Raw genomic sequence first — 27,575 nt, forward strand, 5'->3', positions numbered from 1 at the left:
GTCAGAAGAAACCCTCCGAGCCCGAAGACAATGGTGGGACATAGTGAAAAAACTCAACGAAATGAATGCCTCACCAAGAATACTTTATCCAGCTAAACTCTCACTCAAACTCGAAGGAACCATACACTATTTCCCGGATAAACAACAGCTCAGGAACTTCATAGACTCAAAACCAATCTTGAAAGAAGGTCTAAAGGGGCTACTGTAAGACAAGGAGGAGCCCCATAAGAACAACAAATCCCACAGAAAGATGACACAAAACCACATCACAATAATCTCTCTCAATGTCAATGGACTAAATGCACCTATCAAAAGACACAGAGTGGCTAAATGGATCCGGAAATTAAACCCAACATTCTGTTGCCTGCAAGAAACACACCTGAACAAACAGAGTAAACATAGACTCAAAGTCAAAGGATGGAAAACAATCCTCCAAGCAAACAACCCCCTTAAAAAAGCTGGAGTGGCTATCCTGGTATCCGACAACATAGATTTCAGGATGAAAAAGATCAAAAGGGACAGCGAAGGTCATTTTCTGTTTATCAAGGGATATGTACAACAGGAAGAAATCACACTCTTAAACGTATATGCTCCTAACAAACGACCGGCTAAATATTTAAAACGACTCCTAACAGACTTCAAAGAGGACATCACTAACAGCACAATTGTAGTCGGAGACTTCAATATGGCCTTATCACCTCTAGATAGATCCACAAGAACAAAACTCAACAAGGAAACACTGACTCTGAATGAAGAAATTGAAGAGAGAGGCCTAATAGACCTATACAGGGCCTTACACCCCAAAAAGAAAGAATACACATTCTTTTCCAGTGCACATGGAACATTTTCAAAAATAGACCATGTACTGGGCCCCAGAACATACCTCAATAGAATCGGAAAAATAGAAATTGTATCAACCATCTTTTCAGACCACGATGCGCTGAAGATAGAAGCTAACCACCCACAAATACGGAAAATCAAATCAAACACCTGGAAATTAAACAATTCCATGTTGAACAATGAGTGGGTCAAGAAGGAAATCAAGGAAGAAATCAAAAGATACTTAGAAACAAATGAGAATGAAGACACGAGCTACCAAAACCTATGGGACGCAGCTAAAGCCGTGTTAAGGGGAAAATTTATAGCTCTCCAAGCATTCCTCAGGAAGGAAGAAAGGATCCACATAGATAGCTTGACTTCACGACTCAAGACCCTAGAAAAGGACCAGAGAAAGGACCCCAAACCAGACCGAAGGAAAGAAATAATAAAAATTAGAGCAGAAATTAATGACATCGAAACCAAAAAAACAATCCGAAAGATCAATGAAACAAAGAGTTGGTTCTTTGAGAAAATAAATAAGATTGATAAACCGCTAGCAAGTCTCACAAAGAAAGAAAGAGAGAAAACTCTAATAAATCGAATCAGAAATGAAAAGGGGGACATCATAACAGAAACCAGTGAGATTCAAAAGATCATTAGAGACTACTTTGAAAGTCTTTACACCACAAAAAAGGAGAACCTAAAAGAAATGGATGGATTCCTTGATTCCTATAATCTCCCAACACTGAAGAAAGAAGACCTGGAATACCTGAATAGACCCATCAATGTTAAGGAAATTGAAACGGTAATCAAAAACCTCCCCAAAAACAAAAGCCCAGGCCCAGATGGTTTCACTGGCGAATTCTTCCAAACATTTAAAGAAGACCTATTGCCTGTTTTCCTCAAACTTTTCCAGGAAATTGAAAAAACAGGAACTCTCCCAAACAGTTTCTATGAAGCACATATCTCCCTAATACCAAAAGCAAACAAAGACACCACTAAGAAAGAAAATTACAGACCAATTTCCCTGATGAACACCGATGCGAAGATCCTCAACAAAATACTAGCAAATAGGATCCAACAACTCATCAAAAAGATCATACATCACGACCAAGTGGGATTCATCCCAGGGATGCAAGGATGGTTTAACATTCGGAAATCAATCAACATAATCCAGCATATCAACAAAAGTAAAGATAAAAACCATATGATCATATCAATAGATGCAGAGAAAGCATTTGACAAGATCCAACATCCTTTCATGATGAAAACCCTCGCCAAAATGGGGTTTGGAGGAACTTTCCTCAAGATAGTCGAAGCCATCTATCACAAGCCTACGGCAAGCATTATCCTCAACGGGGAAAAACTAAGGGCCTTTCCTCTGAGATCAGGCACAAGACAAGGATGCCCACTCTCACCACTCCTCTTCAATATAGTACTGGAAGTACTTGCGATAGCTATTAGACAAGAAAAAGAGATTAAGGGCATCCAGATAGGAAGGGAAGAAATCAAACTCTCACTATTTGCAGACGACATGATACTATATCTAGAGAAGCCTAAAACCTCTACTAAGAAACTCTTAGAAACAATAGACTTATACAGTAAAGTTGCAGGCTACAAAATCAATACCCAAAAATCCATGGCCTTCATATATGCAAACAATGAGGCAGAGGAAAGGGACATGAAAAAAGCAATCCCATTCACAATCGTGCCCCAGAAAATCAGGTACCTCGGAATCAGCTTAACCAAGGAAGTAAAAGACCTTTACAAAGAAAACTACATAATGCTACTCCATGAAATCAAAGAGGACATGAGGAAATGGAAACATATACCCTGCTCGTGGATAGGGAGAATCAATGTTGTCAAAATGGCAATACTCCCTAAAGCATTATACAGATTCAATGCGATCCCTATAAATATACCCATGACATTCTTCAAAGAAATGGATCAAGCAATCCTAAAATTCATATGGAATAACAAACATCCAAGGATAGCTAAAACAATTCTTGGGAAAAAGATGATGGGAGGCATCACCATCCCCAACCTCAAACTTTACTACAAAGCAGTAACAATTAAAACAGCATGGTACTGGAACAAAGGCAGAGCCGTAGACCAATGGAACAGGGTGGAATATCCCTACACACAACCCCAAATGTATGACCATCTAATCTTTGATAAGGGAGCAAGAGATGTGAAGTGGAGCAAGGAAAGCCTCTTTAACAAATGGTGCTGGCACAACTGGACAACCACATGCAAAAAAATGGGTTTAGACCTTGACCTGACACCATGCACAAAAGTCAGATCAAAATGGATTAAAGACCTCAACATTAGACCACAAACCATAAGGTACATTGAAGACAAGGTCGGCGAAACCCTCCACGATATTGAAGATAAAGGTATCTTCAAAGGTGACACGGAACTAAGCAATCTAGTAAAAACAGAGATCAACAAATGGGACTACATTAAACTAAAAAGCTTCTGCACCGCAAGAGATACAGTGACCAGAATCCAAAGACTATCCACAGAATGGGAAAGGATATTTACACAATACCCATCAGATAAGGGGTTGATATCAATGGTATATAAAGCACTGGTTGAACTCTACAAGAAGAAAACATCCAACCCCATCAAAAAATGGGGCGAAGAAATGAACAGAAACTTTACCAAGGAAGAAATACGAATGGCCAAAAGGCACATGAAAAAGTGTTCTGCATCACTAATCATCAGAGAGATGCAGATCAAAACAACTTTGAGATACCACCTCACACCACAGAGACTAGCACACATCCAAAAGAACAAAAGCAACCGCTGTTGGAGAGGATGTGGGGAGAAAGGGACCCTTCTTCACTGCTGGTGGGAATGCCGACTGGTTCAGCCCTTCTGGAAAACAATTTGGACGACTCTCAAAAAATTAGATATTGAATTCCCATTTGACAAAGCAATACCACTGCTGGGAATATATCCCAGAGAGGCAAAAAAGTACAATCGAAACAACATCTGCACATGTATGTTCATCGCAGCACTGTTTACAATAGCCAGAATCTGGAAAAAACCCGAATGCCCCAGAACGGATGACTGGTTGAGGAAACTTTGGTACATCTATACAATGGAATACTATGCAGCTGTTAGAAAAAAGGAGGTCAAGAATTTTGTAGTCAAGTGGATGGGCATGAAAAGTTTCATGCTGAGTGAAATGAGTCAGAAAGAGAGAGACAGACATAGAAAGATTGCACTCATCTATGGTATATAGAATAACAGAGTGGGAGACTAACACCCAAGAACTGTAGAAATAAGTACCAGGAGGTTGACTCCATGGCTTCGAGGCTGGCCTCACGTTCCGGGAAAAGGTCAACTCAGAGAAGCGATCACCAACTACATTGTAGTCGAAGGCCATGTGGGGGAAGGGAGTTGCGGGCTGAATGAGGGCTAGAGACTGAGCACAGCGGCCACTCAACACCTTTATTGCAAACCACAACAGCTAATTAGAGAGAGAAAACAGAAGGGAATGCCTTGCCACAGTGGCAGGGTGGGGTGGGGGGGAGATGGGATTGGGGAGGGTGGGAGGGACACTGGGTTTACGGGTGGTGGAGAATGGGCACTGGTGAAGGGATGGGTTCCAAACTTTGTATGAGGGAAGTATAAGCACAAAAGTGTATAAATCTGTAACTGTACCCTCACGGTGATTCTCTAATTAAAAATAAATAAATTTAATAAAAAAAAAAGAAAGAAATTGCATCATTTCCCTTCCTGGGGCAGTAGGGGGCAATGGCTTAGTTCACAGTCTAGAGACATGGCTGCAAGCAGTTTCTGCGACCAAAAGTAGTCTAGCTGGCCTCCAGATCGTGGTCAATCAGCAGCAAAGCGGCTGCACCAAAGTGTGGCCGCCCGGGTCGAGTCTCAGTGGAGCGAGCCTCCTCTAGTTATTTCTTTATCTAAGTTTATATCACCATTTTGAAAGTTTGTTTTTTCTTGCATTTAATTAAAAGTGTTCTAATTTCCCTATGATTTATTATTTGATTCATGGATATTAAAAATGCATTAAAATTTTTCTATAACTTTGTTACTGATTTCTGAATTCCATTGAACTTGTAGCTTATCCTTTGTGTATTTGAAATTTGTCAAGATTTGTTTTACGACAATATCTTGGTGAGCATTTCCTGTGCTCTGTAAAAGAATGTGCATTTTGCTGTTTCTAGGTGGAGAATTCTATAATGTTAGTTATATTAAGTTGGCTGATTGTGTAGTTCATATTATAACTGAATATTTTATTCTACATTTATACTGATTTCAGCTTATTATTGAGAAGAATGCTGAATTCTTTAGCAATAATTCTATACATCTGTTTCTCTTTTCAGCTCTGTAAATTTTTATTAGAATTTGACTTTTTTTACTTATTATAATTCTTTATGTTCACATATATATTTTTTTCTTCAGAAAATAAAATGGCTTTTGAGAAGTCAAAGAGAAAGAAAAATCCCTTGCCAGGGTGACAATAAACACAGAACTAATTCCATTTCCTTGTTTTTTAACCTATCAGTGGAACATGATGTTATTTGCTTTTTATACTTCACTGAATTATTAAGCCACTGTATCATTGTCACTGTCAGCCTGTTACTCATCGATTTGCTTGAGCGGGCACCAATTACGTCTCCATGTGAAACTTTCGGGTAGGGCATTTGCCTTGCACACGGCCGACCTGGGTTCGATTTTTCCGCTCCTCCCTGACAGCCTGGCAAGCTACTGAGAGTATCTTGCCCACCTGGCAGAGCCTGGCAAGCTACCCGTGGTGTATCTGATATGCCAAACCAGTAGCAACAAGTCTCACAAAAACAGAATTATTAAGTCAAATAAAATGAAGCTACAGGAATTATATAAATTTAAGATGGCATTTAAAACACTGATAAATACTTAAGATTATCTGTACTATCATGATCATGATCACGATATCCCATTAATCGTCGAGTTGCTTGAACGGTCTCAGTCACCTCTCCATTTGTCCTATCCCTGAGGTTTTAAAAGCCTCTCTCTTCTTGGCCTTCCCAAGGATGCTGCACTGGAGGCTCTTTCAGGGTCAGGGGAATAAGATTCAGCTGGTTACTGGCTTTTGCATATGGATACACCATGGGAAGCTTGTGAGGCTGTCCCATGTGGGCAGGAAGCTCCCATAGCTTGCCCTTTTATCTGTACTATATTTTATCTGTACTATAGTGGGTTTATTTTGTTTGCAGTAGAAAAAAATTTCCATTTCTAGAAATTATAGGTATGTATATAATTGAAAATTAGGAGGTAGCAGCATCTAATAAGAAATATATATTTTAAGAGTCCTTGAGAAATGTTTAATATATTAAAATTTTTGTGTGATTTAACATTTAGATATGTAGCCTGATTTTACTGCATTTTCTTCCATTTTAAGGATTCTATTTCTCAAATGGATTTAAGTGCTCAGGTGGATGATAATGGCATTAATGGAATAATTCAAATAGATGGAGCTGGTGATACATCTTCCAATGATGAAATAGAAACTAAAAAAGACTTAGATGATAACGAATATCCAGAGGCTATTGATGCAGGAGATCTGAAGGTACTTGAAGATGAAGCCGACAGTGCATCAAATGAAGATTCAACTGCCAACAGCAGTGATAATGAAGACCCTCAAATAGACATTGTGGAAGAGGTAAGAATCACCTTTTGTTTGGTTTTTCCATCCCAGTGGTGTTCAGGAGTGACCTGGCAGTGCCCAGGGTATTGTATGCCATGCTGGGGATCAAACTGGCATGGGCTGCATGCAAGGCAAGAATCTTACATGGATCACTTTGAAAATGAAATGTGTGGCATTTTGTACTTTAAAGTACTTTGGAATCAAAAGGACTGATAATTAAGACTAGCCTGTCCATTATTTAAAATGAGACTTATTTGTGCACGGGTAATTGAACCCAGCATTGAGTACATAGGAATTATGTGCCATGTTTATCTTAGCTAAAGACAATGGGGAATTTAGATGATAGGTGTGAAAATAACAAAAGCAGCCTGGTTAGAAATGTATAACATGCTGTATTCCTCATAAATGCAATAAGTATTTGTGAGTAATTAAGAAGCATGTACATAGTATCAACTGTCATTTATCATGATTTTACATATGCATCAGACACTGATACTAATTTTTTTTGAGGCTAAAATTGACAGTGCTTAGAGGTTCGTCCTGGCTCTGTGCTCAGGGGTCACTTTGGCAGTGCTTGGTGGACTGTATGTGGTACTGTATAACTGGGTGTGGTTGCTGGCAAGGCAAGAGCCTGACCTGCTGTACTGTTGCTCCAGCTCTGGGACCATACTATCGTCTGCTCTTGGTTAATATTCCCGGTATCTCATGAGGCTTATTACTACACTTATTTTACAGATGAGAAACTGAGATATGTGGGAGTTTCAGTAATTCGTTGAAGGTTAGTGTTGCAGTTGGTAGAGGGCCAGGCTGGGATTCAAACAGGTTATTTGACTTAATATGGACAATACTATGAGCCAAGTTTCATTATCTCTGTATGCGTCTCTCTAAAAAATTCAAAGTATCATCACGTTCCTCAGTGTGACCATCTGTCATCCTTAGGACCCTTTAAATTCCGGAGATGATGTCAGTGAACAGGATGTGCCTGACCTGTTTGATACGGAGAATGTGATTGTCTGTCAGTATGACAAGGTACTATGTTCAACCTTTAAATTTGGGGTTCATTAATTGCATTTATTTATTTATTTATTGCTTTTTTTGGTTACACCCAGTGATGCACAGGTTACTCCTGGCTCTGCACTCAGAAATTACTTCTGGCAGTGCTCAGGGGATCATATGGGATGCTGGAAATCGAAGCCGGGTTGGCCATGTGCAAGGCAAATGCCATACCCACTGTGCTATCGCTCCAGCTCCTATTAATTGCATTTATAGTAAAAAGGCTGGAGGGATAGCTCAGAGGGTAGGATGTTTGCCTTGCATGCGGCCGACCCGGGTTCGATTCCTCCAGAGAGCCCAGCAAGCGACCGAGAGTATCCTGCCTGCATGGCAGAGCCTAGCAAGCTACCCATGGTGTATTCAATATGCCTAAAACAGTAACAACAAGTCTCACAATGGAGACGTTATTGGTACCTACTCGAGCAAATCGATGAACAATGGACGACAGTGCTACAGTGCTATAGTAAAAAGAAATGAAATGATGAGAACTCTGTTGATGAGTTACAGTTCACAGTTAAATTTAGTTTGAGTTAGCTAATTCTGTATATTTCATGGGTGGTAAACTTTGAGCCTAACACTGTGCTGTGTGGTCTCAGTGATACAAAAAAAAAGAGCAATATTTATCTTAAAGAGATGAAAGTCCCACTGAAAGTGATAATTCTGTGTGGAATAGTAGGATGGCATACAACATGATGGGGGTTACATTAAAAGCTAAAAGACATGATAGGTAAATCAAACAACAAACTAGCATATAAATCAAATGTAGATGGCACAGATAGGAAGTGCTAAAAGGCTAGAAAAATGGAAGAAGTCATTTGAAGTTGGAGTCTCCCACAAATCCTTTTTGGATGATGAGGAGTTTTAAAGTTTTGAATGATTTGTCAGATACAGATCCATGTGGATTGTAGAGCACTCAGAGTGGACACATGGTAAAATTCTGCCTTGAATAAAGTGTTCTGAGAAATAGAGCTGAATGACTATTCACCAGAACCAGAATCTGGAAACAACCTGAATGCCCAAAACAGACAAATGGATAAACAAACTATGGCACAGCTACACAATGGAATACTATGCAGCTGTCAGGGAAAATGAAGTCATGAAACTTGCCTGTAAATGGATGGGCATAGAGCGTGTCATGCTGAGTGAAATGAGTCAGAAGGAGGGGGGACAGATATAGAAAGACTGCATTTGTTTGTGGGATATAAAAAATATATAGAAGAAGATTAATATCCATGGCCAGGGAAAACAGTGGTTGGAACTGACCACAAGTGTGTGGGGGGCCGAGGGTAGGTAAGACAAAGAAGAGACCAGTATGACAATAATAGCTTGGAATGATCACGCTGGACAAGATCTGAGGGTTAAAAATAGGTAAAAGGATATTCTTGTTAACCTTCAGTATCAATATTGCAAACCACAGTGCCCAAAAGGTGGGGAGAGAGGGGGGAGGGAGGGGGAGGGAGAGGAAGAGAAGTGAGAGAGGGGAGAAAGAAAGGGGGGAGGGGAGAGAGGAGAGTGGAGAGGGGAGAGAGGAAAAAACACCCACTATAGAGACAGGCAGGGGATGGGGAGTGGGGGGTGGTGGTGGGGAGCCCGGGGACACTGGTACTGGGAAATATACACTGTTGGAGGGATGGGTGTTGGAACACTGTGTGACTGAAGTCAAATCATGAACAGCTTTATAAGGGTCTATCTCACAGTGGTTCAATAAAAAAGTTTAAAAAAATAGAGCTGAATGGAGTTGGGGGAGGGCAGCATTGGGAGCAAACTGAAAAATGCTGAATCTTGCTAGCACAAGTCCAAGTTTGATTGGATGGATATTAGCCTTTTCAGGATGCTACGAAGAAAACTGTAATTGGGCTTAAACACCAATTAAAACAGTATTTGCTGATTTGGAAGAGACAAATGGTAAGAAAAATGGGGACAGTGAAGTCATAAAGAGGCCAGAGACAAAATTAGGGAAGCAAATGTAGACTATGGAAGAGTCAGAGACCGTGAAGCAAGGACTCTGGGACTTGGGGGAGTTTAACGTTAGGACTGATGGGCAGGTGGGCCGGGGGGTGGAAGCAGAGGGTGGGGGGGGAGGGGTGTGTGTCTATGGGTTTCTAGCCTAGAGGTTAACAATGATTTAGTAACTGAAGTACAACACTGCTGTTTTTCATTTAAAAAACATGGTTGTAATGATATAGAATAATCAGTCTATGTCTTTAACTCATACATGTTTATGTCTTTTAAAAAAACACCTTTCAGATATAATTAATATATTATACGATTTATTTGCTTAATATGAGTAGTGCTGCTTAGTATGTTATTTTCTCTGTGTAGCTGTCAACAGCATCAAATTTTTCGAACATTTTTATTGCTTTGACAGAAATTTTAGACCTTTAGCTGCCACTCCTTGTCTTCTCATTCCTCCCGCCCCGCCTTCAGGGAGAAGGCACACACTTGCACACTCTCCTCTCTATCGACGTCCTGACTGGAGTTTCCTGTAAAAGGAATAATAGAATTTGTAGACTGCATGACTGGATTTTAAAAAATTTTCTATTGTGTTTCAAGACTTAATCTCTAATGTAACCATTAATGCATGTAACCATTTTATTGCTGAATACTAGTCCATCCATTGGATAAATATACCATATTTGTCTATATCGACTCATCTGTTGATGGTATCTGAGATCATCATTTAGAATATTCTACCTTTTGTAAATGATGAAAGAACATTTGTGTACAGTTTTTTTTTTGCATGAACAGATGCTTTTATTTATCTTGCTGCATTTTTAGAAGGTGGAATTCTGGGATCATATGGTAATAGCTTAAGTAATGAGGGACCATTTTCCAAAATGGACAAACCTTTTTTTATGCCTACCTTCAGCATATGACAGTTTATGTTGATCCATGTTCTCACCACCTTTGTGATTCGACTTGCTTTGGGGTCACGCCCAGAGGTGTTCAGGGCTTCCTTGTGGCTCTGCGCTCAGGGATCACTCCTCACAGGGGTTAGGCTACTATATAAGATGCCAAGGATTGAAACTGGTTGGCTGCATGCAAGACAAGTGCCCTGCCTACTTACTATATCTCTGACCTCATTATCTGACATTTTTATTCTTATCATCGTAGTATGTGTGAAGTGTCTCATTCTGGTGTTGATTTGCATTTCCCTGAAGACCAATGCAGATTTACACCTTTGAATTTTTTTCAGTATCTGTTTCAGTATACGTGGGTGAAAGAGAGACAATAATGTTTCAAAGTTCCATAAAAATACTGAATCCTTTTCTCTAAAACTAGGATCATCCTCAGCAATGGAAAACAAATTATCTAATGCTTCCTTTTCAGCAGGTCTGACTTTAGGGGAGAGACTCTCCAAACAATAATAGTGAGTTTTGTTGAAATATTGTATGCAATCAAAGTGAAAGTAAAGTGAAATTTATTAGTTACACAGGCGGGGGGGGGGCTTAGGGTGGGGGGGCTAGGGGCGTGGGGGGGGGGTTGGGGTGTGAGGGGGCGGGGTGGAGCTATACTGGGATTCTTGGTGGTGGAATATGAGCACTGGTGAAGGGATGGGTATTCGAGCATTGTATAACTGAGATTTAAACCTGAAAACTTTGTAACTTTGTAACTTTCCACAATAAAAAATTTTAAAAAAAAACTAGGATCATTTTCTTTCTTCATGTAATATTTTGTAGGAGACAAAGTGTCATTTGGATCCTCGTAAGCATAAGCAAAAGGAAAGAGGTGCAATGGAAAAGGGACAGTACATTTTGTTTACTTTGTTTGGGGTGGGCTGGCGAGATAGCACAGCAGGTAGGGCTTTTGCCTTGCATGCGGCTGACCGGGTTTGATTCCTCCGCCCCTCTTGGAGAGCCCAGTAAGCTACCGAGAGTATCTTGCCCACATGGTAGAGTCTGGCAAGCTACCCGTGGTGTATTTAATATGCCAAAAACAGTAACAACAAGTCTCACAATGGAGACGTTACTGGGGCTCGCTCGAGCAAATCGATGAGCAATGGGACGGCAGTGACAGTGACTTTGTTTGGGGACCCTCCCTGGCAGTGCTTAGGGCTCTTTTTACTCTGTGCTCAGAGATCACCCCTGGTGGGGCTCAGGCACCATGTGGGGTGCGGGAATGGAACCGGCATGTAAGGTAGGCACCTTACCTATCATACTATTTCTTTGGCCCTCCGAACAGTTCTTTAAAACTTATTTTAATTTCTTATGAATAGTGTAGCACTGTATCACTGTCATCCCATTGTTCATCAATTTGCTCGAGTGGGCACCAGTAACGTCTCAATTGTGAGACTTGTTACTGGTTTTGGCATATTGAATACGCCATGGGTAGTTTGCCAGGCTCTGCATGTGGGTGGGATACTCTCGGTAGCTTGCCAGGCTCTCTGAAAGGGATGGAGGAATCAAACCTGGGTCGACCATGTGCAAGGCAAACACCCTGCCCGCTGTGTTATCACTCCACCCTATGAATAGTGTACAGATTAATATTAAATGCACAGTGTTAAGAAATCTAGTTGTCTGAGCATACTTTTAAATTAGTGGATATTTTATGAAAGGTACAAAAAATTTAATGGAAACCAGGGCATGGGGGAGCAGTTGAAAAGTTTTTAAAAGGGAGTGATAAAGTTGAAGATAGATGACAAAGAGGATATACCTATGAGGTCAGAGGAGTGTGGCATAAGGGGGGACCGCTGATTTTTATAAAAGCATAATTTCCATGTTCTGCTCATTAGCGATCTTGTTTCAATTAGCATTGAATATAGCAGACTCTTAGAGGAGCTTTATTACTCCATGTGCTTTGGAAGCAAGGACATCTGTTGAGAAAACAGAATTTTGAGTGTTCGCCCAGCCCACTGGATGACAGTGTGTGTTTAATATTCTCAGGTGATCTGTGTCCTCATTAAACTTTGAGAAAGACCTATTTTGTTGCTGCTTCTTTCACTATTCCCACCCCCGCCCCCAGTTTTAATTAGCATATGGGATTTATCTTTAAAACTTAAAAGTCACAATTGTGGAAAAACGTTATGATACTAAGATGTGCAATAAAAAGATCAAGGAAAGGTCATTCATTTGTATACTGGGTGAGAATTAAAGGTATCGACATATTTCAGGAGCTCAGTAATTGCTGATAGTATGAAGATTAAAGTAATAAGGATGCTATACAAAGGATTAATGTGACAAAGACTGAGGGTGTGTTCTGTGCTATAAATAGCGCTGTACAAACAAAATATGTTTCATTCATCAGTGAGCAGACTTTGGTTTGTTATTGGAGATTTCACCTCTAGTGATAATATAATGAGTAACTGGTAAGCAGTTAACAAATTCTCTCTATACATTTTGTTTATTTTTATGGCTAGAAAATAAAAATACTATAACAGATAAGCCATGTAAAATCTAGTTTTGTTGTTTATTTTTTGGTACAAGTGATGATGCTCAGAGGTTACTCCTGGCTCTGCACTCAGAAATCACTACTGGTAGTGTTTGGGGACTATGTGGGGTGTTGGGGATGAAACTCAGGTTAGCAGCATGTGAAGCAGGCATCTTACCTGCTGTACTATCACTCTGGTCCCATAAAATTTAGTTCTTGTTCCTTCAGTATTGTGCTTCCTATTAGCAGCTCTGTCTTTTCATTGAGAGCAAGAAACTAGCCAATTTTATTAGTTCCTTAATATATTTAATATTTATAACATTTTTTTATTCAGGTAGGAGCCTAATAACATAGATTGTACAGGTGTATTCTATACCATGTCTTTTTAATAGATTAACATGGGAGATATTTGTGCTGATATATATACGTGTGTATATGTATACATATGTATATGTCTATTTGTCTATATTATATATTGAATCACCATGAGATGAACAGTTACAGTGTTGTCATGATTGGGTTTCAGTCATACCATGTTCCAACACCTGTCCCTTCACCAGTGACATTTCCCACCACCAATGTCCCCAGTTTCTCTCCCGCCTCCCTTTCTCCAGCCTACTTCCTCAGCAGGCACTTTTTTCCTCCCCCCTCTCTCCCTCTCCCTTGCTTCTTTTCTTTCTCTTTCCCTTCCCCTGTCTCTCCCTCTCTTCTCCTCTGTTCCCCCACCTCTCTCCCTCCCTTCCCCCTACCTTTTTGGGCATTATGATTTGTAATACAGGTATCAAGAAGTTATCATGTTTGTCCCTTTACCTCCTTTTATCACTCAGTTCTTGTTCAGAATGATCATTTCCATGTTCCATGAAGTGATCAATCAATCGGTTGGAGGCATGGAGATAAAACACGCGAGAGGAATGTAAAGAGCTGCAGGGTCAAGGCTCAATCTGGCTGGAGGCGAAGAGCAACTGCCAGAGGCCTCCTTTTATTCTATTTTTTATCAGTTACATCCTAATGACTTCATCACAGAGAGACTCCCTAATGAGAGTACAAAAAGTTATAGGATGAGCATTCATCAAAAGAACATCAGGGCACGCATTGTCTTGTCAAAGCTATGTTGTCAAAAGCTATGTTGTTATGATTAAAAATGTCAGAGGAAGATATGGAGCTGGACACATAGGCTCTACAGATTATGTTCCCCACATTCTTGTGGTTGGTTACACATAGGGCAAAGAGAAGGCTCATACTGATACTTGAAGGTCAGTCCAGTTTAAGGGTGTGTAAGAGAGGGAAACTGTTGCCTTGTACTGCCAAGATAGTGTATGACCAGGGGTGTGTGTGAGCACATGCTGTACTCCTCAGGGTCATCAGCTCACAAGTTTTAGCTTGCCCGCTTAATGGAAAAGTGGGTCTCAGTTCTGCTTCCTGCTTGCAGAGGAGCACCCAGAGGCTCGTCCTAATGTCCTGACTTAGCACCAACATCTCCAACTGTTTTTTGTCGGAGTGGTCCCTTCTCTTTCCCAGCTGCCCTCCCAGCACCACCACTTGTGGCAAGCTTCTAACCATGGACCATTCCTGATCGCTCTTATTTCCATTGTTCCTGGGTATTAGTCTCATGCAACATATTTTTTTTTTATAGCCCACACATGAGTTCATTCTTTTTATATCTGTCCCTCTCCCTCTGGCTCATTTCACTTAGCATATTGATATTTTTATAGTTGTATAATATTCTCTCAATTTGTTAAAACTTAGGCAATTTTCTATTGATGAGTATTTGAGTCACTTTTAATTTGCTATTGAATGACTATGTACACAGGTTTGTAAGTGTGACTATATGCTTTCATAATTGTGAAGACATATGTATGCTGTCTTCACCGGGGCCCCACTGAGCGGGGCAGGTTGGGTTTCCCTCCCTGCCCTGAGCAGAGACCCGGCAGCCAAAGACCTCTGGAACCTAGCCACAGCCGTGCTCAAGGTCCCTCTCCACACGTCAGACGAGCCTCAAGCATGAAGGAACTGGCAGAGGAACCCAGGAGTGTGGGACCCGGGACTGAGATCTCCAAGCTTGCTCGGATCGAGACTGTGCCCCCTCCACCCAGACGCCCCCTCCCCCGCCATTTTCCAGTAGCTTGGCAGCCACATCCACAAACTTCCCCCCAGTGCCATGTAAACCCATCAACGGCCAACATCCAGAGACTATAAACCAAGCTCCTGGAAGAGAGAGATGCAGAGTCTCTTGCCCCTGCGTCTGGCTGTCTTCACTGGGGCCCCTCAGAGGGGGTGGGTTGAGTTTCCCTCCCTGCCCCGGGCAGAGCCCCAGCAGTTGAAGACCTCTAGAACCCAGCCACCAACATGCTCAAAGCCCCTCTCCACACGTTTGGATGAGCCTCATGTATGAAGGAACCAGCAGAGGAACCCAGGTGTGCGGGACCCGAGACTGAGATCTCCAAGACTGCTCGGATCAGGACTGGGCCTCCACCTCCTCCACCCAGACCCCCCATTTTCCAGTAGCCAGGCAGTCACACCCACAAACTGCCCTTGGAACTATGTAATTCCATCAACAGCCAACATCCAGAGACTATAAAACCAAGCTCCTGGAAGCACATTATTTTATAGCCTAGTTCTCCCCCTCGAGAACCTAGCAAGCTACCGAGAGTTTCCTGCCCACATGGGAGAGTTTGGCAAGCTCCCCATTGCGTATTCATATGCCAAAATCGGTAACAATGATGGGTCTCATTCCCCTGACCCTGAAGACCCTCCAATGCGGCACCATTGGGAAGGATGAGTAAAGAGAGGCTGCTAAAAATCTCAGGGCTAGAATAAATGGAGATGTTACTGAGACTACTGCTTGAGAAAATTGACGATCAATGGGATGATGATGATGATGATGATGTATGAAATAAAACTCCCAAAGTGGAGTATGTAGTAGTTTTGTAATGCCTAAGGACCTTCCTGAAGTATTCCAGTATATATTCCCGTTATCACGGTTGATGGTGCTGTTTTTCTTATAGTCTTGCCAATGGAGTCTAACAAAGTGTTAGAATCTTTGGTACTATAAAAAGTAAAAAAATAATACCTTGAAATTTTACACTTTCATCTGTTGAAAGGCCATTTGTGTTGCTTCTTTTGTGGACTGCTGGTTTATGGCCTTCATTTTAAGCATATTGTATTTTAAATTTATTTCTAGGAGATCTGTACTTTTGAGGGGGATTATTAACCCCTCATATACGCAGAAATACCTTTTACTCAGGTACTTTGCTTTCAGAGCTTTTATTCATGTGGATACTGAATTTGTTGACTTCGTTTTTATGGCTTCTGAATTCTGAGTCATGAATAAAAAGCTCTATATCAGTAGTTTAAAAGTTCAGCATGCCTTCAGGATTTTTTTTTGCTTTATTTTAAAAACGTGACTTTATTTGGTATATCATGTGACAAACTCTTAGAGCTATTTTTTTTAATAATTGGCTCCGAAGTTTTCCTGGCATCTCTTACTAAAAGTACATTTTATTCCCATTGAGAAGAGAATGATTCTTTCATAATCTACTAAATTTCTGTACATTCTAAGTTCTACTTCTTGCTTTTCTATTTATTCCCCCTGTTTGTCTAGCCACTGGTTGTACTACATTGATTTATTTTAATATCTGGTAGGGTTATTAAAGATTTCTTCAAAATATCCTTTTCTAGAGTTTACCTGAAAACTCTTGTGTATTCACTTTAGACTTAGATACAGTTTGTCTGGATCAAAACAAGCCCTCTTGGTATTTTCATCGGATCACATTGGGTTGCTAAAATTTTGTGTGTTTACTTTTTAAAATTTGATAAAGCTATTAGGATAAATTGTTTCTGCTGAAAGAATTCTCTTTCTGGTCAGATTTTACCACCTCTGCTGAGTTCAGAAATGTGTTGTCGCTCTTATGTTTGCAGAGTGTTGAAAAGGTAAATTTTAATTTTTGTCTGTTGGGCCATACCCAACAGTGCTCAGGGACTTTGTGGTGCCAGGGGCCATACTGGGATTGGCTGCATGTAAGGTATATGCCTTTACCCTGGTCTGATTGTTCTGGCCTCCCAGAAGTCACCTTTTAAAAGTAACTTTAAGTTTGTGCCAAGGAAAATTTGAGATCCAATCTCAGAGATAAAAATTTTCATTATTAGGACATTTTACCACACACAAAAAGAGGTTTATGCCTTGTGTTTTCTTGTACTTCACAAAATACATTGGGGTATTATTCACAGCTTCTCTCATTGATTTGAGCAGTGGCAGCCAGCAGCTATTTTTAATGTTCAGCCTTTGATTTCTGATCATCTCAGATTTTTTTAGAGTCACTTGTGCTTTACGACAATGATTTTATGATTTTGAAATTGTAAGATTTTCTAGTCTTTTTTTTTTTTTTTTTTTTTGCTTTTCAGGTCACACCCAGCAATGCACAGGGGTTTCTCTTGGCTCTACACTCAGGAATTACTCCTGGTGGTGCTGGGGGACCATATGGGATGCTGGGAATCAAACCTGGGTCGGCCATGTGAAAGGCAAACGCCCTTCCCACTGTGCTATCACTCCAGCCCCAAGATTTTCTGGTCTTAATTTTGTCCATTTCTAGGATGATCTATTGAGTCCAAAAAACAACCAACAGAATTGACCTAGTTTAGTGCTTTGCTGTGAATTTCTTCTTGGGAGTGAAACAATACCTTTCCTTGGTTCCTGATGATGTTAACTTACCCTCTGTTCTTTTTCTTTTTATCAGCATCCTCAGCTCTTTACTCTTTGTGAGTAGAGAGTTTTTTCTACATGCTTTTCCTCAGGACTTTTGCGTGTTTGGTCCCCTTTGCTGGAACTGTCCTTTATTCAGTGTCTTTCTGGTCTTTGTCTCCACCTTCTTCCAGGGTTTTCTCTGCAAGTCAGACTCATCTGAACTTCTCTGGTTAAAACTATAGGTCTACTGGGTTTTGTGATCTTTGTTTTCTTGCCTTATTATTTATAGCACTTAACACCATTTAACATTCTATATAGGTACTCGTTCACAGAGATTTTTTTTACCTTAAAAAATCTTTTTTTTTTAATAACCACTGGTATATTTCCTTTGCCTAAAACCATACCCGACACACAGAAACTCAGATGCTTGCTAAAGGAATCAGTAAATAATCTTCAATTGCTCTTATCTTTAAAGAATTACCAGTTAAGAATGATCCTATATGACCGCACTCATTTGTGGAGTATAAAATAATATCACATGAGGCTGACACCCAAGGACAGTAGATACAAGGGCCAGGGGGATTGCCCCATAGCTGGAAGCCTGCTTTATGAGTGGAAGGGAGAAGGCAGATGGAATAGAGAAGGGATCACTAAGAAAATGATGGCTGGAGGAACCAGTTGGGATGGGAGATGCATGCCAAAAGCAGATAATAGACCAAACATGATGACCGGTCAGTGTCTGTGTTGCAAGCCATAATGCCCAAAAGTAGAGAGAGAGTATGGGGAATATTGTTTGCCATGGAGGCAGGGGGAGGGTGGGAAAGGGGGCGGTATACAGGGGATATTAGTGGTGGGAAATGTGCACTGGTGGAAGGATGGGTGTTTGATCATTGTGAGATTGTAACCCAAACATGAAAGCTTGTAACTATCTCATGGTGATTCAATAAAATTTTAAAAATTAAAAAAAGAATGATCCTATATGATAAGCAAATAAATGTAAAAGACCTATTTAACTTGTAAATTAATTAATTTAGAATGTTTTTCTTTCCCTAGATTCATCGAAACAAGAACAAATGGAAGTTCTATTTGAAAGATGGTGTTATGTGTTTTGAAGGCAGAGACTATGTATTTGCCAAGGCCATTGGTGATGCAGAATGGTGAAATGCATGAGCTCAATATCACATAAACTTTCTATATTGTGCAACATTTTTCTATAATATAGTCCAGCCTGGTGCTACGCAAATTTTGAGTTCACTGTATGGAATTTAATAAAATTATATCAGATGCAGATACAAAGGTATATAATTTTATATTCCATTAATTCACTTTTATAAAAACAGGGCTATTTTGATTTATTTTAAACCTTTGTTAGCTACACAGAATATCAGGTGAAACATAACGAAATGTCTCATTTCTTTATTCTTGAAGGAAAACTCAAATGAGACTCCAATTCCCCTTCTTGGTGAAGTTAGTACCATGTTAGATTGAGGCAGTGTTCCTCCCACTTTGCTCCCAAAAATGCTACAAAAACTCCCAGGGAGTGCTCAGAAGCAGGACTTCTAAGAAGGTTTCTCTGGGTTTTCACTCTACACTGGACTCTAGCAACATGCTGACTGTCTAAGACGGAAGGTCCCTTGGCAGTGGACCTCTGCTGAATTTAGATACTTGAGGATGGACATATTTGCTGTGGATCTATTGAATTTACCATGTAAGAGAGCAGGGCAATTTCTTGCCAGAGATCTGGCTTTTCTCTCCACATCCTGGGTTTTCCTCTCAAGTTTCACATCCCCTCCCCACAAAACTCTCCCCTTTTTCTTGCAGTGATATATCTTTTTGTGAACTCTTTCCCCATAGAAGACACCAGGGAAGATAAAAATATAAAAAAGCGTTCCTTTTCCTATGGCAGTGAATATTGTCCAGTTTAAATTCAATTCAGCTATTTAACAATACCTCCTTCCATTATAGACCTAAAATTCCTCAAAGGAACATTTCCCTCAACATTCTGAATGCTATGACTCTATACGGTCTCTAGACATAGAATCCTAGGTTTGGCCATAGCCTTAGTCATAGCCACTTTATTATTATTATGCCAAAAAGAGTAACAATAAGTGTCACAATGAAGATATTACTGGTGACCACTTGAGCAAATCAATGAGCAATGGGATGACAGTGACAGTGATGATAATGATGATGATGATGATGATGATGATTTCAAGTGGAAAAATGGTACTGGAGTGAATGCACCATGAAAGCTCCTGAATGATTACATACATACCTAGGTCTAACTGGTGACAGGAAGATCCTCTTTAATGGCAATTCTACTTGAATATTTTAAATTATTCCCACACACACTTTGTCCATCCAAGGAACTTATACATTTAAAAACCTTGGATAAGTGTCCAGAAAAGCAAATGGTAATGACGGTGTGAGGGGTATAAGGCACTTTGCCTTGCATGTAGCCGACCGTGGTTTGAATACCTGGCACCAGAGATGGTCCCCTGAGCAATTCCAAGAATGAATCCTGAGCACAGAGCCAGAAGGAAGTCCTGAACACCTACTGGTGTGACCTTAAAGCCAAAAAATAAAATAATAAACTGGATTGTTTTTTTCTGGGCCTTCGACAACATTTGTGTGGTTCTTTGTTCTGTAATTGGCACCCCTGGGAGAGTATTACTGGTCTCTTAACCAGATTCTCCACCTATTATGTCCTCTTAGTCTTCAATGAGTTCTCTTGCGCATTTGAAAGTTTGGGGAAAGAGTTGCTTTTTTTTTTTTTTTAAACAGAGATAGCACCTACAATGTGATATTCATCACATAGATAATTGCCCCCTCCTACTTCATCCCCTCCACCTCCCCCCAAAAAAGAAAAAGATTTTTCCTGGTGTCTTCCCTGAAATGTCTAAGGGTGGAGGAAGATGTTTCTAGTCTTCCTGATTTCAACCTTGCAGGCTTACCACTGTCTTTGCCCTAGACTAACCTCTTAGTACACCAAAGGCTGAATTTATTGACCAAGTGCTTTGCCTCAAGAATTGAGGCTTAATGAGTTGGTTTAAGTGTTTGGGAAAAACAGTATTAGTTGATTTTGAAATTATTTTCTCATCTCCATCATGAAGTTTTAAATCTCTTATAAACTGCTTCAGAGATTTTTTGGGGTTGGGGGAGATGTCAAGGATTTAATCCCGAATGGTGCTGGGGGAACATATGTGGTGCCTGGATTGAATCAGAGTTGAACAGAATATTCTAATATAAAGAGATAATTTAAAAATTCCCCAAATTATTTTTGACCCAGCACCCTCTTATTACCCTTAATACAAAAAGAAAATATTGATTCTTTTGGGGAGTGGGTTGCCCACACTTGGCAGTACCCAAGGATACTCCTGACTCTGTGCTCAGGGATTACTCCTGGTGGAGCTTGGGGGGGCCACATGGGGTGCCAGGGATCAAACCTGAGTTGGCCACATGCAAGGCAAATAGCCTACCTGCTGTACTACTGCTCTTGCTTCAAGAAAATCTTAATTATTGAGATCTCTAAATAATCGTTTCTCAACCAAGGGCTATATGGTTTTCTGTGGGCCTTTAGAATATTCAAAGGGGCCACGGGCAAAAAAATTCACAAAAATGGTGTGGGGCAAAAGACTAGAAAGGGAACAAGGTTGCCAGGGGACTGTGGCTGGAAAAAGGCTAAGAAACAGAATTAAATGATCTTCAAAAATTTTTGACCAGGAACTGCACTCACAATATTCTTTAATTACTAGTAAATATTTGCATGTATGTAGATACACAAATAAAAGTTTCAGAAATTCATGCTTGTATTTATTATATAACAATAGCCTCTTTTATTTGAATCTGTTCTATTGCATTAAAGAAATTGATGGCATTGACGCATTAAAGTGATCTTGTTACTGAAAATTAGAAAAACTTTCAGTTCTATGCTGAAGTTAAGAGACAATTACTAGTTTATTTTAAATAAGAAAATTATTAATTTCCATAAATCAGTGAAGCTTTCCCATGACTTGGCTTTGATATGGGATTACATTTACTTTCAGGAACTTTAAAAAAAAATCATGTCCAAGCTAAATATTTTCCATGGCATAATGTAACAATATACCATAAAGTAGGCTCAAGTTCTTATAATACAATATAATACAATATGGTAGATATTCTCCTAACCCTTTAATAGGTGGAAAGAGTATTTCTATTTTATAGTTTACAGTGTGTTGTGTGAAGTCTATGAAAGACACATATATCCTATTTCCTAATTTAAACTGTTTCTCATTCATATGTTTTATGGTACTTTCTTAAGTACTTTCCACCTCTCCTTACATACTAAGAACATTTTTCTGAGTTTTTATAATTTCTTAGGGACAGACAAGGGAACTTTGCCTCGAGCAACTTCTTTATCCTTTATACTATGTGTAAAATAATCTTTGCTACGTGTAAAAATAATCTTTAAAACTCTGACTTCACAGGGCAATGAGACTCCAATTTTGACCAAGAGAGTCAGATTTAGTCCTTTAAGAGGTATAAAATTAACTTTCGAATGAATAATAATAGTTAATTGGTGGTGAACAGGGGATTGAGTAGGGGATTTTCTTTTGTCATGATAGTAGTAGGTTAATGTTATGTGGTTGTTCATACCCACTGAGTAGAAACTTGTGATTTGTAAGTGGAAAGGTAAATTTTAAAGAGGAAGTTCATGGTAATATTTCTGAGGAAATTTGTTAGTAACAAAAAATGTTGCACATTTTGAAGAAAATCTTTTCAGTTAAAAACATATTTAATATAATTTTGTGATATAAAGGTCTTCACATGATATTTAACATAGTAACATGGCTAATTAATATTCGATATGTCAATAAGAAATTTTTACAATACTAGCTTACCAAAGAGAGAGAATTATATTTGAGTAAATACAAGTAAGTAGTTATGGAGTAGAAAAGTCAGAAATGTGAAATATGTTGAGAATAGATGCTTTGTAGTATTTATAATCTTTTATAATATATTTTAATCACTTTCATGATGATCTAAAGATTAAGGGTGGAATAATTCATGGTAGGTCTAATGATGAATATTCGTTTATGTAATAAATCAAAGAAGGGTTAAAGCTGGAAGTATCCCATATGCACACAAGAGAATAGAAAACAAATATATTGCTATGATGGAATACTACTCAGCAATGAAATGTAATGACCTACTGATTCAAGCAAAACATGGATGAATAGCAATAACTGTGTATTCAGTATAAGCTTTTCAGGAGTTTATACTATAGCATTAAATTCATATTGGGTTCTAGAATAGTTAATCTGTGGGGTGGAGGAAGTCAGAACCAGTATCATTTCTGGAAAGTGGAAGAAAAGGATTAACTAGGTAGTGGCACAAGACAGTGCCATTCTAAAAGAGATAAGGTGATAAGGTATTTGTATAGAGGTGTTGGGTCATGTGCACGCATTTCTCAAAAATCATTAATGGTATGCTTAGGATTTGTTCATTTCATTAAAAGTAAATTCTACCAGTATGGAAGGTAATAAAACACAGTGGCTAAGAGACTGGGATCTTGAATCGGAATGTTGAGTTTGAATCCTATTCATTGAATCTTAATACTGGTTTTGAGAACTTGAGCTAATTGAAATAAAATTTTCTCTACTATATAATAAATCTGAATTATACACTTTTAGTATAATATATAATACTTGCCAATATGTTTGACATATAATATGGTTTCAATAAAATGTATTTTTAAAAATTACAGGTGTATACAAATAAAACCCCTGACAAAGAGGCTTTAATATTTAAAATATTTAAATATTTTATTTGACTTAAAAATACAGCCTTCTCCAATTTTCCCCTTGTAAATTTTATAACTTTTAATTTAGCACATTTGCTCATACTACTTGTAAGATCCCAAGCTAAGAGATTGCTTCCCACCTTCCAAAAGTTCACTGTCTACTAGTTAATGTTTTGTTGCTTTTTATTTATTAATTAATTTATTATTGCTTTTTTTTGGGTCACACCCGGCGGTGCTCAGGGGTTATTCCTGGCTCCTGAACTCGGGAACTACTCCTGGCGGTGCTTGGGGGACCATATGGGATGCTGGGAATCAAACCTGGGTCAGCCGCGTGCAAGGCAAATGCCCTCCCTGCTGTGCTATCGCTCCAGCCCCCCCAAGAGAACTTTCTAGGAGAGTAAAAATGTTTTGTTGTGTCCAGTATGGTTGCTAGTAATCACATGCATCTGTGGAACCTTGGAATACAGCTAGGTAAAGGAAAACTCTATTTTAAACTAAATTTTAATCTAAGCTTGTGTCTAGTGAATACCAGATTCGACTGTGTATCTCTATTGTGTGTTTCTCAAATAAGCAGGAGAAAAGGATCAAGTCATTTAAAATGTGTATTATGGAGAGATACTTTTGTAAAATGAAAACTACCACAATGAAATGAGAACATTAAAAACATCCACATTATCACAAAATCCTTTTAGGGGACTGGGAATGGGGATAGTCACTCAAGCGTTGCTGAGGAGGCCCAGGGCCCCTCCCTATGATTCCCTGACACCTAAGCTAACAGTTCAGTGCAAGGCCTAAGGAGGAAAAGCTGCTCTGATCCTGTGGGCCCGGGTGCTTGGGGACCTCCAGGGCTGACTGGAGGTGGGGTGACCATGTGATGCCAGGACTTGAAGCTGGGTCGGCCTCAAACAAGCAATGCAAGTGCCCCATCCCCTGAATATCTCTCAGGCTTCCCTACCTCACTTTTACTGTATTTTTCTTTTGGCCACATCCAACACTGCTCAGGCATTACTCCTGGTTTTTCACTCAGGATTCACTCCTGGCAGAGAGACCATATGGGATGCTAGGGATTGAACCTGGGCTGGCTGCGTTCAAAGCAAGTGCCCTACGTGCTCTCCTATCTCTCTGGCTCCTCCACCTCACTTTTAAAATACTAGGTTCCACACAAAAATTACTCTGGTCATAATTGCTAAAAGAAAATCTAAATTATCTCCTTTATATTTTATATCATCATGTACCAACCAACAGCAACTTACTTGTAGACAAGCGGTGGATATAGTCCACTCTATGAACTGTGAACTTTTGCCCAGTGCCCCTAAGTCTAAATAAATTTATAAAGTCAACTCTCTATTAAAAAAACTGATGGGATTTCAGGAAGTTGAATATTTTTATCAGGAAGGCACAGCTCTCGTGGATTTTTTAACTGGGTGGCAACTTTGGGATGTGGGCATGACTTCCGGAGCTTCCAGAAATGCAGGGAATTGGGGGGGAGGTAGCCCATCCAGACTCCGAGAAAGCCTGGAGATTTCAGTCCCAAAGCTTGCATACCTGAATTTTCAGCAGGTTAATTTCTTGATGAAGTCTGTCAACAATTTATTGGTTCACACTTGGAAGCCTGCCTCAAGTGCTGGGGGAGAAGAGAAGGCAGTTGGGACAGAGGTCCCTCACTAGGACAATGATAGTTAGAAATGATCATTCTGGATAAGAACTGCATGCTGAGAGTAGATGAAGAAACAAACATGATGACCTCTCAGTACCTGTATTGCAAATCATAATGCCCCCCCCCCCAAAATAGTGGGGGGGAGGAGGGGGAAAGACGAGGAGAGGGAGGGATGGGGAGAAAGAGAGAGAGAGTCAGAGACAGAGACTGAGGAAGAGAGAAAGTGGGGACATTGGTGGTGGGAAATGTACACTGGTGAAGCGATGAGTATTGGAACATTATTTGACTGAAATCCAATCATGAACAGCTTTGTAATGGTGTATCTTGTGGTGATTCAATTAAAGGAATTTAATTGAAAACAAGTGGAGGGGAAAGTTTCTAACATGTGCATGTACATCCAATAGCACGATTCCGGATATCAGAGTTAACATTTCTTTGGAGCCAGTCTGGTTTGGGACAGCTGTGTGCTGACAGCGAAGTGTGGACAGCCCAGGGAGGAGCAAGAAGGCTTCTTTGATGCGGGGAAGTCGTTTTGGCAGGGTGAGGCATAAGCTGGGAGCTCCTTCCTTCTGTAAAGTTCAGCCCGGCCTTTGCAACACCCCAACTTGCTCAGCAACAGAAAGAAATCCCTTCGAAATGCCTTTGTGAAAATCACATACAGAAATGGGTTGGCACAAGAATTGACAGGATAAAAAAGAACCAGCAGAACTTTAGAGTTGGTTACGGTGATAAGGGGCACTTTGAAAGCTGCTGAAATGGCGAAGAAAGATATGGGGGCCATGCAGGTGAAGTCAGTGAAGATGAGCACGGCCATTTTCTTGGCAATCTTGGTATCTTTGTGAGTAGCCATCAGGTCTGGATTTTGAACCGCGAAATAAATCTTAATGTAGCAAGCACAGATGACAATGAAGGCCACCACATTGAATATCAGGATGGTTAATATATACACTTGTGAGACTGTCGTTTCCACATCCATGGGGAGGCAGATGCTGACTTTCATGTAATTACTGATACCCATGAGGGGCAACATAGCAATCAGAAAGGAAAAGATCCACCCCCCCAGCATAATTAGGATGGCATGTCTTAATCGCAACTTTTGGTCCACTCGAATAGCATAGGTGATGGTGTGCCATCTTTCCAGCGTGATGACTGTGAGGGTGTAGACAGAAAGCTCACTCGCAAATACAGTGAAAAAGCCAGCAGCACTGCACCCGCTCCCTGTCTGCCAGTCTATGGCGTGGTTGTAGTACTGGCCTTTGGTCCTGGAGTCCACGGAGGCGATGAGCAGCAGGTAGAGCCCCATGCAAAAGTCTGCGAAGGAGAGATTGCACACAAGGAAACGGGGCACGGTCAGTTTGTAGTGACTGGTCAGAAGGACGAAGAGGACAGTCATATTTCCCAAGATGGCGAAGATGTTAATCAGCCAGACGAGGACTCTGAGGAAGTCGTTGCCCATGATGTCTTCACAGGGGTTGAAGGCATCCGGTTCAGGGGCACAGCGTAGCGTCCTTGGAGAGCAAAAGCCATAGTCATAGTCCCAGGCGCTCAGCTCACTCCCCGCCAGGATGGCAGAATAACTGGGGAACAAGTACTTAGGGTCAGTGCAAACTTAGAGATTTCCTATAATTCTGGTTATTCTGGTAAAATTAAGAGTGAAAGCCTTAGATTTGTTTTTTTTTTAATTCTAGGGAAGGAAAAAAGTCACAACAGCCTCAGTTTTACATTTCAGTTGTTAGATAATTTGAGAGCTCAGGATTGATGCAGAAATATTATCTCTCTCTCTACATGTATGTATATATATATGTACATACATATATGGGGCTGGAGCTATAGCACAGCGAGTAGGGCGTTTGCCTTGCACGCGGCCAACCTGGTTTTTCAATTCCTTTGTCCCTCTTGGAGAGCCTGGCAAGCTACTGAGAGTATCCCGCCCATACAGCAGAGCCTGGCAAGCTCCTAGTGACGTATTTGATATGCCAAAAACAGTAACAACAAGTCTCAGGATGGAGGTGTTACTGAGTTGCTCGAGCAAATCAATGAACAACAGGAGGACATAAGCATATAAAAACATACACATGAAATTGTTTAAAATATAGTAATCGAATTGTTTACATAGATGATTTTGTTTGGGAAACAGATTTAGAGTTTTATAAGCATGTTAAGTCTAAGAGAATCTTTTCTAGGCATTTTCTTAGCCATTTTTCTCATTTATTTGCCTATCAAAGTATTATCAAGTTGCTTGTAGTAGAATGCAGATGGGAGTGGAAGGCTGGGATTGTTGAGGATTCATCAGTTACGGGAAGACTTGTTTACACATTAAATCTCCTAATCAAATAACCCAGTTGAGAAATGAAAAATAAGGATAGATGAATAGAAACATAGAAGAAGATGAAGACTAGAGTGTGGACAATAGGAATAATGGTTCAAATAGATGCTTTTTTAGGGGTCTGAGTCAATTCTAAGAATGGATTGAAAGGGGACTCTCTCCCTAGTTAAACAACAGTCACACCTCGGCCACGGATTCCCTCCAGACCCCATTGCTACTGCATGAATT

At 40.1% G+C, this 27,575-nt stretch overlaps 2 protein-coding genes across 2 annotated transcripts in view; one reads left to right on the plus strand and one right to left on the minus strand.

Moving 5' to 3' along the window:
* GTF2A1L (general transcription factor IIA subunit 1 like) overlaps window positions 1-18,740 on the plus strand; it is a 65,380-nt gene extending 46,640 nt beyond the window's left edge. Inside the window, exons 7-9 of the mRNA XM_055123040.1 lie at window positions 6,233-6,493; window positions 7,418-7,507; window positions 18,633-18,740. Of these exons, the coding sequence (XP_054979015.1) occupies window positions 6,233-6,493; window positions 7,418-7,507; window positions 18,633-18,740 (459 nt within the window). The remainder of the gene's footprint in view (window positions 1-6,232; window positions 6,494-7,417; window positions 7,508-18,632) is intronic.
* A 6,619-nt stretch (window positions 18,741-25,359) lies between these two features.
* Window positions 25,360-27,575, minus strand: part of LHCGR (luteinizing hormone/choriogonadotropin receptor) — a 60,607-nt gene continuing 58,391 nt past the window's right edge. Inside the window, 2 exon segments of the mRNA XM_004618600.2 lie at window positions 25,360-25,511; window positions 25,514-26,598. Coding sequence (XP_004618657.2) covers window positions 25,360-25,511; window positions 25,514-26,598 — 1,237 coding nt within the window.

The sequence above is a fragment of the Sorex araneus genome, chromosome X (assembly GCF_027595985.1).
Source record: "Sorex araneus isolate mSorAra2 chromosome X, mSorAra2.pri, whole genome shotgun sequence".
Classification (NCBI taxonomy): domain Eukaryota; kingdom Metazoa; phylum Chordata; class Mammalia; order Eulipotyphla; family Soricidae; genus Sorex; species Sorex araneus.